The sequence below is a fragment of the Podarcis raffonei genome, chromosome 1 (genome assembly GCF_027172205.1).
Source record: "Podarcis raffonei isolate rPodRaf1 chromosome 1, rPodRaf1.pri, whole genome shotgun sequence".
Classification (NCBI taxonomy): domain Eukaryota; kingdom Metazoa; phylum Chordata; class Lepidosauria; order Squamata; family Lacertidae; genus Podarcis; species Podarcis raffonei.
The window spans coordinates 15979598-15994827 of NC_070602.1; the positions used below are offsets into that span (position 1 = coordinate 15979598).

At 43.4% G+C, this 15230-nt stretch overlaps 1 protein-coding gene across 1 annotated transcript; it reads left to right on the plus strand.

The window, feature by feature from the left end:
* The first annotated feature begins 5370 nt into the window (after positions 1-5370).
* HSP90AA1 (heat shock protein 90 alpha family class A member 1) lies at positions 5371-12964 on the plus strand. Its single transcript, XM_053371766.1, has 11 exons — positions 5371-5506; positions 7182-7340; positions 7430-7796; positions 8023-8156; positions 8530-8838; positions 9250-9415; positions 10223-10413; positions 10497-10644; positions 10998-11266; positions 11765-12098; positions 12238-12964. The coding sequence occupies exons 2-11, from the start codon at positions 7182-7184 to the stop codon at positions 12345-12347; spliced, it is 2187 nt and encodes a 728-aa protein (XP_053227741.1). The 5' UTR covers positions 5371-5506; the 3' UTR covers positions 12348-12964.
* The last annotated feature ends 2266 nt before the right edge of the window (positions 12965-15230 follow it).

The following is a 15230-nucleotide window of genomic DNA, read 5'->3' on the forward strand; positions in this document are numbered from 1 at the left end:
CCTATACCTGCAGGTCTCAGGATAAAATCACAATATAAAAACACAAAATACATAAAATCGAAACAAAAACAACCCAATAACCCCCCCAAAAAACATTTTAAGTTATAGGATAACACTTGCCTATAACTTCTGATGGATAGAGTTGGAAACTCTTGTCTTCAGTGTCTTGAGAGATGGTTATAGTTCAATTTTATTGGTTAATATAGGTTAATGTTATAGATAGTAAAGGAGTTTATAGTAATGGAGATACACCTCTAGGAAATTTAGCAAAATAAAATCATAAAAGCTATCTTAATCTGCATCCAGCTGTTGACTATGTAACACCTGGGGTGTCTTTTGGTCTAAGGGTCCCGCGTCCCCAATGGAGATCAGAGCAATGTATATTCTCTCTATAGATTCTCCACCCGTGTGCCTTTCTGAGATGTGACTGGATGTTTTTGGCAGAACAGGGAGCAGATGCCTATTTTTAGGCAAAGTTATTTGGAAGAGAGCTTGCTTGCTTGCTTGCTTGCTTGCTTGCTTGCTTGTTGCCATAGATGACTTGATAACAGAGAATGAGAGACTCTGATGGAACTGCAGAGGGGATGAACAGAATACAATGCAAATGGACCATAGTTAATTATTCTGCTTTGTATTCTCCATCTCAACAAATGAAGAGATTGTTCACTATTAGACAATGCTAGCATCTTTCCTGTATCCTTTCTAATATGCATTTGAATATTCTGTGTGATTTAGTCAGAAATATTAAGGCTGTGCTGCAACCACAAGATTAATCTTCTATATGTAGCATTTGGAAACAGCCCAATCCGTGTCAGGCCTACTGTGTGATGCTCTGATTTTATTTGTTATTTGGGTCCAAATATGATAAGTTAAAAGTTCTGTTTTGCCCTCATTGACTATACAGTGGTACCTCGGGTTAAGTACTTAATTCGTTCCGGAGGTCCGTTCTTAACCTGAAACTGTTCTTAACCTGAAGCACCACTTTAGCTAATGGGGCCTCCTGCTGCCGCTGCGCCACTGGAGCACGATTTCTGTTCTCATCCTGAAGCAAAGTTCTTAACCCGAGGTACTATTTCTGGGTTAGCGGAGTCTGTAACCTGAAGCGTATGTAATCTGAAGCGTATGTAATCCGAGGTACCACTGTAATGAGGAATCTAAAAAATAAACTTTCCTGGAATTTGCTGTCAAGGCAGCCTTTCTAGAGTAGATGAAGTCTGCTTGCTAAATTCCAGCCAGATTTATCAAGGTTTTTTTTTTTTTGTTTGTGCAGGAAACTTTCAAAGTATGTTTGTTGTTTTTTCGCTCAAATTGATGCTAATTGCAGGCACAGCCAACCCTTCTGAGGGGATGAAGCCTCTTATACTTTGGAAACATAAGCAGGTCTCCCTCAATGACAAACTTTACCATGGGGGGTGAAGGGGTGGCCATAGGACATGTTGAATTTTTAAACTCTCAAATTCCAAAAATGTTGTGTTCTAAAAAGTTGTAACATGACTTGGGAATTCAAAAGCTATTTTGGTTAAATTAATATGAATTTGTTTTGCTTGCTAAATGAAATGTGTGTAAAATTGCATAGAAATCATTAAAAATCATTGCAGAGTACTTGCAATTTTATTATGTAATATTTCATATTGTTGTTGTTGTTATTTAGAGTCTCCTGATATTGTCAGAAGGTAAACTTAAAATTATTTGGTTTTCCTAAAGCTGTTTATGTGCTTCTTCATCAGACGTAGACTTACCAAGTTACATCTTGTCCAATCACAAAAAGAATACTGTAGCAGATTTGAATTCCTCACGACCCAAAACATATTTTTATGACCCCACCCCACTGAATAAATTTGCAAAAATTAAGTTTTGCTCCTGAAAATGACATGCTCTGGTGGGGCAGTGAGCATTCTGTGTGATGCTCTGTCAGTACTGTATGTTGGACACAACATCCAGCAACATGCTACCATGTTATTCCCTGGGAGCAGCAGGGGCTGCGAAATCAAAACGAGTAAGGCTGACTAAACATTGTTGCAGAAGGGTGGCAGGCAGAATTGCCATTGTTGACAACATCCCCATGTGAAATCTAGATCCTCTAATAAGAGCTTGAGGCCTAATGTGCAGAGCCATACCAAAAATAGAACCTTTAGTATATTGCATGCTCTGTGTGTGTATGTTCCCATACCCTGTTTTATTCCCGGAAATGTTGCAGACACCTTGGCTCCACATGCTTTCTTATTTTTGATGCTTTTTTTGTCTGGCAGCTTTAAGTATACAGCACACAGTGCTGAGTCTGAGTAAATTTCAAAACGGTGTGCTTCCAAGGGCACAGCTTTTTGAGCTCCAGTTCTGGAGATGAGTATACTCAGTGGGCTGTTTCACACATGATATATTTTTAAAAATAGATAATATAACTGCAGAACAGTTTCCTGGATGCAGCCACATCTAACCTTAGCTAGATCCCAGGTCCAGATGAATGGTGTGGGAAACTCAACAAAATGAATTCAAAGAAGATCCCAGCCTAGCACTCTACTTCGACAGTGGACTCCCTTGGAAGGTGGAGGCCTCTCCTTCATTAGAGGCTTTTAAGCAGAAGTTTGTGGAATCGTAGAGTTGGAGGGGACCCTAGGGATCATCTAGCCCAACCCCCGGCAGGTGTTGTACTTATGGCATACAAAAAGCACCACATTCTATTCCTGGATGCTCTTAGTTGGGCTGGGAAACACTGCTTTCTGAAGCACCACTTTAGCTAATGGGGCCTCCTGCTGCCGCTGCGCCACCGGAGCACGATTTCTGTTCTCATCCTGAAGCAAAGTTCTTAACCCGAGGTACTATTTCTGGGTTAGCGGAGTCTGTAACCTGAAGTGTATGTAACCTGAAGCGTATGTAACCTGAGGTACCACTGTACTGAACTTAGATACTATGATAAGTAAACTTGTGTATTCTGATCTGGGGAGATTCTGTCACAAGCATGTGGTACCGGCCACAGGTACAGTGCAGGATGCTATCAGATCGCTAGTGCAGAAGTAACATCCACCTGGCTCCTCCTGTATGTGGAATGGAAAAGGAAGGTGCATTATTGTCCCTTTGCCTCAGGCAGCAAAATGTACTGGGGTGGCCCTGTGTTCCCAGCTTTTCACAGTGGTGTGGCAAATATGATTTGGTTCTCTGGGCTGAACCTCAGTTAAGGAAAGCGAACGCAGGCAAGTGGCTCAGGAGTCTTTTGGGCCCCAGCAATAATAAAGCTGGAGCAAACACATGCCCATTTAGTCTTGTTCCACCAAGTCCCCCTTCCCCTCTGTGCCAGGAAGGGGAAGAGGTAAGGAGTCTCCAAATTACTTTGAGCGTTACTTGCCACCAGGGCTGGCCCAAGACATTTTGGCAACTGAGGCGAACCACAAAATGGCAGGGACCTCCCCACCAGCGAAAAAGGGGTAGATGAAGATCTATACCAGGAACGAGGGGGAAGATAAAATCAACCTTGCCCAACCGTTAAAGGTAGGAATCGAAGGCCATCGTGTGCGGGGACGGGGCCCAATCTAGATATTGCTGGGTGAGTGCAAAGCCCGGGAGACCCCAGAGGGCAGCTCCCACCATTTCCTTCCTGGGAGTGGGAGACCAGCAGCACCTCCGATTTGCCCAGAGGCCATCATAGAGACAGCATTGGTAGGGCTCCCAAGCAGGCAGCAGATCTAGCCTCCAAAGAACGTGCCGCTGCAGCCATCACTGGTACCACAGCAGAGGGTGATACGTCCCTTGAAGGCCAGATCTGTGGATTCTGCCACCTGAGGCAGTTGTCTCACTTGCCTCATGGGTGGGCTGGCTCCATTTGCCACAATAGCAGTCTTGAGACATTGACAGATTCTGGCACAAGCCTTTGCAGATATGCACCCTCTGGTGCAAATAGGGACGTCCCATTCCATCACAATAATTTTACTATTTATACCCGACACATCTTCCTGGGTTACCCCCGTCACTCTGGGCAGCTTACAACATACAGTGGATGCTTGGGTTGCGAATGTGATCCATGCGGGAGGCACGTTCGCAACCCGCAGCGCTGCGTCTGCACACGCGCGGGTTGCGATTTGGCACTTCTGTGCATGCGCAAAGTGTGATTTAGCGCTTCTGCACATGCACATGCGCTGGAAGTAACCTGTTCCGGTACTTCCAGGTTCGGCGCAGTGCGCAACGCGAAAACGCACAACCCGAAGCATCTGTAACCCAAGGTATAATACATAAAGCATAATACAGTGGTACCTCGGCTTACATACGTTTCAGGTTACAGACTCCGCTAACCCAGAAATAATACCTCGGGTTAAGAACTTTGCTTCAGGATGAGAACAGAAATTGTGCAGCAGTGGTGCAGCAGCAGCGGGAGGCCCCATTAGCTAAAGTGGTGCTTCAGGTTAAGAACAGTTTCAGGTTAAGAACAGACCTCCGGAACGAATTAAGTTCTTAACCCGAGGTACCACTGTAAAACATTTTTTTAAAAAAAACTTCCTTATGCAAGATTGTCTTCAGATGGCTGGGGGTCGGATAACTCCATACCCTCCAATATTTATCCAATGAAAAGAGGAACATCCTAAGGAAAAGTGGGACATTTCGCGATCAAATCAGAAACCAGACGGCTCTCTAAATCAGGGACTTCCCTGGAAAATAGGGACACTTGGAGGGTCTGCAGACACTCTTGGGCTCATGGGGAGTCATCCTGAGGTATATATGACATATAGGTATATATCACACGTGGTGAGAGAGGGGGTTGTGGAAGACAGTTTGTTTTCAAGGGGGCAACTGTGTGTGTGTAAACTGAAATGAAGTCTTGACGTTTCAAGGCAGTTCTTAAGTGTTGGTGGGGCGGGAGAAGAGGAACACCTTCAGCTTCCCGCGGCTTCTAGGACATTCTGAGGTGAGGCAGCGCCGGGAAGCTTCTCAAGCCTCCAACCGTCGCGGAGGGGGAAGGGCGCAATGCTGCCCCTCCTCATTAGTTCGATGAAGGATGGGAGGGGCAAGGCAAAGAAAAGGCGAGAAGCCCCGCCCTTGCTTCTCGGTTGTTCTCCGTAACGAGGGCGACGGCGTCACCGCGCCAAGATGCAGCGTTCCCCTCCTCCTCCTCCTCCAAACCAGCGGCCCCTCGCGGGGACTTCTGCGCTAGCGCACGCGCAGTCTCCCGCGAGGGAAGAAGACAGAGCCCCTCGCATATCAACTCGGCGACTTTCCATGTGGGAGGGTAAAGAGAGGCGCGGCTAGCGCATGCGCGCCTTGCCGCATCTCCCTCCCTCCCAAGCTTGGCTCCTCCCCTTTCCCCCCTCGCGCGGGAGGCGAATCCCCGCCTGCTCCCCGCCCCGCGCGTTCTCTGTCAGTGAAGGTTCCCGATGGTTCTGGAAAGAGGCGGCAGCGAGGCTATATAAGGCGAGCGTGAGGCGGGGGCGCCGCGCAGTGCAGCTCGAGAGGAGGTAGCGGGAGAGCGAGCTCTCTGAGAGGAAGCGTTCTCAAGCAGCTTGGTCATCCAACCGCCGCCGAGGTGAGGAGGCCGCTAGGTAGGGGGGGCGGCAGTTGGCGGTGTCTGTTGCCCCTCACGGAACAAAAAAGGCGCCTTTGCCTGTCGCGATAGCCGCAGAAGTGGCATCGGAGAAGTGACGGGGCGGAATTGCCGGTGCTTTGAGGTGCCGCGCGGTGATGGGGAAGGGGAGAAGGGCGGAGGAGAGAAGTGGCGCGGCCGGCAGCGTGAAGGGCGGAGTTGGAGGCGGTTGAAGAGATTTTTTTTGGGGGGGGGAGGTTTAGAAGGCACAAGCGGGGAAAGATGTCTCTTCCCCACACATAAACACCTCAGCGAAGCAAATGGGCCGCGTGTCTTATTCCCGCTCTCGCCGCTCATTGTACGTGTGCGTAGAAAACTGCACAAGAAATAAGAGTCGGCGTTTTTCTGCGGGGAAGAATAAATAGACAGGGTTGCTCGGGGCTAACGGGCATAATAACGGAGCCGATAAGCGGAAGGCAGTTACGTCGAAGGAGCGGGCGGGGGTTCTCGGTGAGAACGGGCTCGATTGTCCAGTACTGGGGGGGGGGGAGAGGGGAGGATGGAAGCGGCGCTCGTGGGGGCGGCGGTGGTGATGATGGGGAGGCGGATGCGAGTTGGGGCGCGGGAGGGGGGGAACGTCTTCTGCCGTGGCGGCGCGTGCACGTTAAGTCTCTGGCAGCTTCGCGGCGCGGTGGAGAGGATTGGCTTGTCAAAGCGCTGGTGAAGGGAGGGGTTTGAAAGGGCAAAAAAAAAGAGGGTGGGCGGGAAGGCTCTAGCAGTTTCTAGAAGGATTTAGTGTGTTCCGCGTCGAGGCCGGCAGGGGGCGCAGGGACTGGCGTCTTGGGAGAGCCAGTGGAGTGACCCTCTTTCATTCGGTTCCTTTTGCCGTCGTTTCGCTAGGCAGAGGGGGCCGTTTTGCAGGTGCTGTTGCGTTTGTGCATCCAGCAGAAGGCTGCAGTAATCTCGACTCTTGGTATTTCATGTTCCCCGTTTTCTCCCCTCGAGTTTCAGGTTTAAATAGTTCATGTTACAGTAGCAAAAAGCCACAGCAAGACCATCTTTAATGCTTCTTTCTTACCTGTTCGTTCAGAAGTTAAGCTTGCGGAATTCGGTGGGGTTTAATGCCGAGTAGATGCAGCCAGCGCACACACAGCAAACATTGGCCTTTTTTAATTAGTTGCCAGGATTTCTTAAAACGGGTGCATATTATGTATGCCAGAGTGAACTTTTTTCACAATAAGATTGATTTATCATTGCTCCATGCAATGCGTATTGAGAGTCTGGGCTGGTGATTGATTACATAGGGTGCTGCTGCTTGAATTACTCCCAGGAGAGCAGACTGTTGGGAAATACTGCATTATTAAATATGAGTTCTCTATATTGTAGCCAACTTTATAACAGGAAACATTTGCATGGTAAGCTGCTTTCAGAAACTCTTGATCTGTGAAACATTAATTTGGGAATTTTTATTGATGAACTAGTTAATTATCTAGTATGTACAATATTTGAGATTTGAGTTAAAATTGACTCCCCACTAAAGTAAATTTTAAACATAATTTTCCTACATAGATAACAGATACTTAGGACCCTAGTTAGGATGCTTAAAACATGCAATTGTTAATTCAGTGGCGACATTCAGTGATGTGTGCTTTAAAAAATTTTTCTTTACTATTGTTAGATGCCAGAGGAAGTACACACACAAGATCAGCCAATGGAGGAGGATGTGGAGACCTTTGCCTTCCAGGCAGAGATAGCTCAGTTGATGTCCCTGATCATCAACACTTTCTATTCCAATAAGGAAATCTTCCTCAGGGAGCTTATCTCCAATTCATCTGATGTAAGTAAATCTTCTAAGGGGTAGAAAAAATATAATTGGCTTATGTTAAGGTTTCCTAAACACTGAAAAGGTTACCTTGTGTTCTACAGGCTCTCGATAAAATCAGATATGAGAGTTTGACTGACCCAAGCAAACTGGATTCTGGAAAGGATCTGAAGATCAACCTTATTCCTAACAAGCACGATCGTACCCTTACTATTGTGGATACTGGCATTGGAATGACCAAAGCTGATCTGGTGAATAATCTGGGAACCATCGCCAAATCTGGCACCAAAGCCTTCATGGAGGCCTTGCAAGCTGGTGCAGATATCTCCATGATTGGTCAATTTGGTGTTGGTTTCTACTCTGCGTATCTGGTTGCTGAGAAAGTAACTGTGATCACCAAGCACAATGATGATGAACAGTATGCTTGGGAGTCTTCAGCTGGTGGATCATTTACTGTCCGGCTGGACAATGGTAAGGAATGTTAATGTTCTCTTCTTATTGGTAAATGGCCATGATTCTAAGGAAAACTAGAGCTCTAGTACAAAACTAGATCAGTAATTGTACTGAGCCAACATATTATGCACATTAAAATATTAAATTGTAAAGTTGGCTGTTTGGAATTGTTACTTAGCAGTCAAATACTCAAAACGGCTTTTGTGGCAGTGGCAGTTAACTTCTGTAACTCTTTGTGTTGCAGGTGAGCCTTTAGGCCGTGGTACAAAGGTTATTCTACATTTGAAGGAAGATCAAACAGAATACATTGAAGAGAGACGAATTAAAGAAATAGTCAAGAAGCACTCCCAGTTTATTGGATATCCAATAACACTTTTTGTAAGTGACTTTGTCTCCAGAACCATTGTATTGTGTACCAGATATAAAAATCATAGTTCTTAATTCTCCTTGAAATAAGAACTACCAAGCAGTTCACATATGTGTGTCAAAAATAGCAAGGGAAGCAAAATTTTCAGTGCATGCTCAAGCATTGGTAAAGCTTTAATAATGAAAGGTTGCAGCAAATTATTTTGGATTAACTAGTCACTCTAATAGGTTGGAATAGGAGGGCAACTGAAGTTCAAAGCTGCGAAAGAAATTGGTATTGTGGAGGTTTATGTGCTTCCTTATCAACCAGTGGTCTTTTCACTTGTTATATAGTTCAGTCATGCAAATTCACTGGCCTTGTTTCAACTTTGTTTTTTGTGGGCAGGTGGAGAAAGAGCGTGATAAAGAGGTGAGTGATGATGAGGCTGAGGAAAAAGAGGAAGAGAAGGAAGAAAAGGAAGAAAAAGCTGAAGATAAACCTGAGATTGAAGATGTTGGCTCTGATGAGGAAGAGGAAAAGAAAGAGGGCGACAAGAAGAAAAAGAAGAAGATCAAGGAGAAGTACATTGACCAGGAAGAGCTGAACAAGACTAAGCCAATTTGGACCAGGAACCCAGATGACATTACTAATGAAGAATACGGAGAATTCTACAAGAGCCTGACCAATGATTGGGAAGATCATCTAGCAGTCAAAGTAAGATTGTTACTTATGGAAAGCTAAAGTTGTAGTATAGCTTGATTGTAGAAAAAGCCCTCAATGAGGTTTACAAAATTGATGAAACAATAACATTACTAAAAAAAATTGCAATCAAAATTATGACAAGTTAAAACTCACAAAGCTTTCTAAAAATGTAGAATAAGAATGTCTTCAGCAGGCACCAAAAAGAATACAGTGAATACATGTGCCTACTATCAATGGACAAGGAGTTACAAAGTGACAGTGCTGCCACACTGTGCCAACAAGTTCTTACAGAAGTGCTGTGGGTATTACATGGCACATGTAAAAATGCCTATTCTGCCAATGGAAGTGGTCACGTGGGCACATAGGGGGTGAAGGAATCCTTTGTTTCTACAGATGTTTCACTACAACTTCCTCTTTTTGCAGCACTTCTCTGTGGAAGGGCAGCTGGAATTCAGAGCACTCTTGTTTGTTCCAAGGCGTGCACCTTTTGACTTGTTTGAAAACAGAAAGAAAAAGAATAACATCAAGCTGTATGTGCGCAGAGTGTTCATCATGGATAACTGTGAAGAATTAATCCCTGAATATCTGAGTAAGTGAATAGCTCTGCAGCTGCTAAGTGGTATCCTGGTAGATGTAGGATGGAAGTTGCTGCTACCTGTGATGCGTGCAGAGTGGCCTGGAAGATGTATAACATAAGTGTAAATGCAGCACTTTGCATATCTTGAGTGAATTAATGCATGTTATGTGTGCAGTGCTTCTGTTTTAAATTCCATTTTTTAACAAGTTCTAATGCCAAGTGAGTGATGTGTGTGCAGCATGATGTACTACCTTTTTTCTAAATCAGGCTTTCCCAAATCTAAGAATTCTCTTGCTGCTCAAAGAGCTTACAAAGTGTGTCATTGACCCCAACCTAAATTTTATGCAAATATGAAGGAAAATCAAGAAGTATATAATCAAAATTTATTAATGATCAAATGCCATAACTAGAAACAATTAAGTAAAACGAGGGGAAATAATGATACCATGCATTGATCCCTGTAACTGTATTTAAAACAATTGGCAGTAAAGCAGCATTTTCCAATAATAGTTGTGGATTTGTCTTGCTAAACAGAGGCTTCTCATTTGCAAAGGAGGTGAACGTGCCCATGGCAATTATTTCTGATTAATCTTTATTCACTTGTCATCATAAACTTCTTCTATAACCCTAGGCTCTTGTTTGACCCCAGGTCTTTATTAACCCCTTGCGCTGTGCCCTATCTACCCTAGGGGATGACCGTTTCAGGAAACGTTATAAATTGAAAGCAACATACCATTACTTGGGCATATAAATAACCCATGCCTAGGAATAGCTAGATTGTCACTCTGCATGATAGACTAATGAATATGTTCTTCACAGATTTCATGCGAGGTGTTGTTGATTCAGAAGACCTGCCTCTAAATATTTCCCGTGAAATGCTGCAACAGAGCAAGATTCTGAAAGTGATCCGGAAGAACTTAGTCAAGAAATGCTTAGAACTCTTTACTGAGCTGGCAGAAGATAAAGAAAACTACAAGAAGTTCTACGAGCAGTTTTCCAAAAACATTAAGGTTGGTTGGGTCAGAGAATGCACTTTCCTGTGCGTCTTGAGTCTTGGGTAATACCTAACATAAAAATTGCAACTTTCTTCCAGCTTGGCATACATGAGGATTCACAGAATCGCAAGAAACTATCAGAGTTGTTGAGATACTATACTTCTGCATCTGGGGATGAGATGGTATCATTAAAAGATTACTGCACCCGGATGAAGGAAAATCAGAAACATATATACTACATTACAGGCAAGTTCCACTTTTATAACTAGAAGCTAAAATGGCTACAACTTTCAGTAGTGAAATGAAGTCTAGTTACCTTGATTAACTGAGGATTATTGGGAAACTGAGTGTGTTGTCTAGATGTTGCGTTTTAGACTGACTTGAGTATTGACCAAGGGTGGCTTTATAGAATTTGAATTTGTTGCACAGGTTTGCCATATTTCATCTTCTATGTTTTAGACTATTGTTACTTTGGGCATTGATGCTGCATGTTTGTGGCTTGGTAGCAAATTTCATTTGAGGGAAACTGGTCTTAGACTTAATAAATTTTGGGGATGGAGGAGTGCTTAGTTAAAGTAATTGAATGTTTCTCTTTGTAGGTGAAACCAAAGATCAAGTAGCAAACTCTGCTTTTGTGGAGCGCCTTCGTAAACATGGTTTGGAAGTAATTTACATGATTGAGCCCATTGATGAATACTGTGTACAGCAGCTAAAAGAATTTGAGGGGAAGACTTTGGTTTCAGTAACAAAAGAGGGACTGGAACTTCCTGAAGATGAAGAGGAGAAAAAGAAACAGGAGGAGAAGAAAGCAAAGTTTGAAAGCCTCTGCAAGATCATGAAAGATATACTTGAAAAGAAAGTAGAGAAGGTAAGCATGAAATAATATATAAACTCTGGTAAAAGCAGTTGTCAGATTGTTTCCTGCAAGTTCATAGGTTATCTGGTACTGTTAGACTATTAGTTCATCTTGCCAAGCAATAGTTTGCAGAAGCTCTTCCAGCTCTGACTCTAGAGGTGCCAAAGATTGAACTTGAGACCTAATCCCAGCCCATGTGATACCTGTGATGTTCACCACTATACCAACTTTCTAATTCTTGTCTAAATCTTTTTAAAATTCTTGGTGCTACCTAATGGATTGCTGTTTGATAACTAAAGCTTAATTATGCTGGTGCACTTGGTGTACTAGCTTGGGGTTGATGATTCCATATTACAGTATGTTGAAGTAGCCTGCATGTATCCCCATTAAAAGTCAGCCGTTTGGTACAAACTAAATACCCAATAAGCTAACATTCACATTCACGTGCAAAAATGTAACACTTTTAGCTGTATGGTTTTTCTCTCTAAATTTCTCTATGTACTTACCTAGGTTGTAGTCTCCAACAGATTGGTGACTTCCCCATGCTGTATTGTGACCAGCACATATGGCTGGACAGCAAACATGGAGAGGATAATGAAAGCACAAGCACTCAGGGATAACTCCACAATGGGCTACATGGCTGCCAAGAAGCATCTGGAGATCAATCCTGACCATTCTATTATTGAGACACTGAGGCAGAAGGCAGAAGCTGATAAGAATGACAAATCAGTGAAGGACCTGGTCATCCTGCTGTATGAGACTGCTCTCCTGTCATCTGGCTTCAGTCTAGAAGACCCCCAGACACATGCCAACCGTATCTATAGAATGATAAAACTTGGTTTGGGTAAGTTAAACCTCATTAACTAAGTGTTGTATATTTGGGAAAGCTTTATTGTTGTGGAAATATACATAGTTTAAAACTCAATTTTTGCTAAAGGTACTAGAGTTAAAGTTGGTGATAAAACACTATAATTTGATTACAGGTATAGATGAAGATGATACTGTTACAGAAGAAACTACCCCTGCAGTTGCTGAAGAAATGCCACCACTTGAAGGAGATGATGACACATCACGCATGGAGGAAGTGGATTAAATGGTTGACTTCTTGAAAGAGAAATTTGGATATATTTCTTTTGCCCTTGGCTTTGAATAAGTTATATTTTGTATATTATGAATGTGACCTGCCAAAACGTCTTGACACTTGTCTGCATTCCCTCTTTATATTTATTTTTGAAGATGTTACACCTTTATTTTTGTTAAATTTCTTTTTAAAGTTTTATGTGAGATGCCATTGAGGGAGTGTCTTCTCATGACAAATAACACTGTACAATCCTATATACAGGCGAATAAATTCTATTGGTTAAGTGGATGGCAGGGTTTTGAGGTTGGCTGTGGACAGAAAAGGGATACGTTGGGAGCTTAGATTTGTTCTGCAATGTTGCTGTTAAGGCTCTGAAGTTCTGATAACTCAACCATCTGTAACATACAATGCCTAGTAACTAGGTATTGCAACTTTAAAAAGTGGAATATTTAAACATCCTATTCAAAGTTCTGGGATATTGATGTTTAGTCTTTTTATATACTGTAAAAAGGATTCTAAATTCCACACTTAAAATAGATTAGACTCTACTGTAAATCTATTGTGACTAATGCAGTTTTGCATGTACAGTTACTCTGGAAGTATCTAGAAATAAAAGTGTTCAGAATGTATCTTGGTTGAATTACTTGGTTTTCAATTGGGTTTCCTTTACTGGGGTCTATAGGCAGCTACTGCCAAAGTTTGATCAGCATACATGCTGCAAAATTTAGTTACAGCCTTAATTATGAGAGAAACTTTTATCCTACTCTTCAGCCAAAAAAGGCTCCTAGAATGGTCTATAAAACAAAGTGCAGGCTTACAAACTTCAAAAAAAGATGATAGTCGTGAACCTGGCTTTTAGAACTATATGGAGGCCCCGTGTCATTTCTATGTTAAGAGGCGGCTCTGGGATGAGAATGACCACTTGCTAATTCCTGTTACACAGGTTCTTCAGATTCACTGAATAAGATTGATAAAGCTTGGTAACAGTCATACTAAAAGTTCCAGTACTTAAATTATCCTCACCTTGTTGGTGAGAACCAGGATCTAAGAGCGTGCACACAAGCACCTGATGGTTCCTTTGTCATTCATCTCTACACCATATGTAATCAGTTGAGCGACTGGTGGGGTGTAGCTGGGAGTACTATTTAATACGAACTGAACTGCTTCAACAGATGGGTCGATTTATGAAGTATTGATTCACCAAGTGACAGGTGACTTGCTTTGAAGGTTAAAACCAGTACTTTTAAGTTGGGATTGAAAATACACCAGCAACCAGTGTTGCTGGTATGGTGTTCAGGAGTTTTGCCACCTTGTCTTCATCAAGACCCTGGTGGCTATATTCTGAAGCAGCTGAATTTCCAGGCTGTCTTCAAGTGCAGTCCCATGGAGATGACATTACAGTCATCAATCTTGGATGTGCCTAGAAGATGGATTACTGTGGCTAGGTCTGACCTCTCTAAATAGGGCTGCAGTTGGTAAAACAATCATGGCTAACCCCACCACCTGAGCCTTTGCTCTGTGTGAGCTCTCAAGGAAATTCCCAAACTGCATAGCTGGTCTTTCGGGTGATACGGTGTGTCACCCTATTGAAGGGCAGTTGTAAACCACTTTCTGTAGCATATGGTATCCCAACCCACAGCACCTGCATCCCACTCAAGATTTTTCTTGGAATTTTGCCCTTACCCATCCGCAAAACAACTCCCAAGTACCAGTTTAGAACTACAGTACTGCCTCCCCGGGATCAGAAAATGGAAAAGAGACCTAGAACAGCACAGAGATGAGACTGCAACCCTGCCCTCATGATGACTTCTTCCAGTGGTTTCATGTAGATGGGGCAGAGCAAAAGTCCCCCAGCACCATTCTTCTGAGGACAACTGTCCAGGAGCGAGCAGAACCCCACCATAAAGCAATGCCTTCATGCCAAACCCAAACGAGCAATTTAGAAGGTTACCTTGGTATCAAATGACACCAAGTGGTCCAGGAAAACTTCTGTTCCACATAACAAGACTGAATAACAAATAGGATATGATGATGATGAATACTTACAGCTCACTTTTCACCAAATGGTGCCAGTTCTGCTCCAGAGGGTAGGATCTATACCTTGAATTACGGTACAAGAAAGGAGATTCCAGTTAAATGTTAGGAAGTACTTTCTGGTGGTAAGAGCTGTTCCAACAGTGCAGCAGATTCCATCGGGAGGTGGTGGATTCTCCATTAGAGGTTTTTAAGCAGAGGTTGGATTCTTCAGTTAAGATTCCTGCATTGCAGGGGTTTGGGCTAGATGACTGGTCCCTTCCAACTCTTCAGTTCTATGAGTCTAGGGTGGGTTGCAAAAATACAGCAATTAAAAACAAAACACACACTTCTTACCAGTGCTTTTTTTTCTTAAAATGTTTAGGGGTACTCCTTTTCCTACTCATATTGATATACTGCTCCTCAATGAGGCCAAACAGATTCACAAAATGTTTAGAGGTATGTGTACCCCTGCGTACCCCCAGAAAAAAGCACTGCTTATTACAAATCATAAAAGTACAACCACAAACCAGTAACAAAATCAAAGCAGCAGCAGTAGTAATATTCGCATGGCAACGCATAAGGGCTTGAGCATGGCCTACCCAAGCACACTGCAAGGACCTCAAGCTGCTGTAGCTCACAGAATGAGGCAGCATCTCCAGCACAGCAGTGAGAGGATGCCAGACAACATGGCGCCATTAAGTCCCAGGCCAGGACCATTAGCCGCTGTGATTCCAACACCTAAGCAGCTTTCTCGACAAAAGAGCCTTAGAACGCTGAGCAAGGGCAATGCAGGAAGCGAATGCTTCTTTCCCCCTCAGGAGACTTGGAATATCTCTTCCATTTCAACACACCCAGACCGTCTGTCTTGTTTTCACTCTC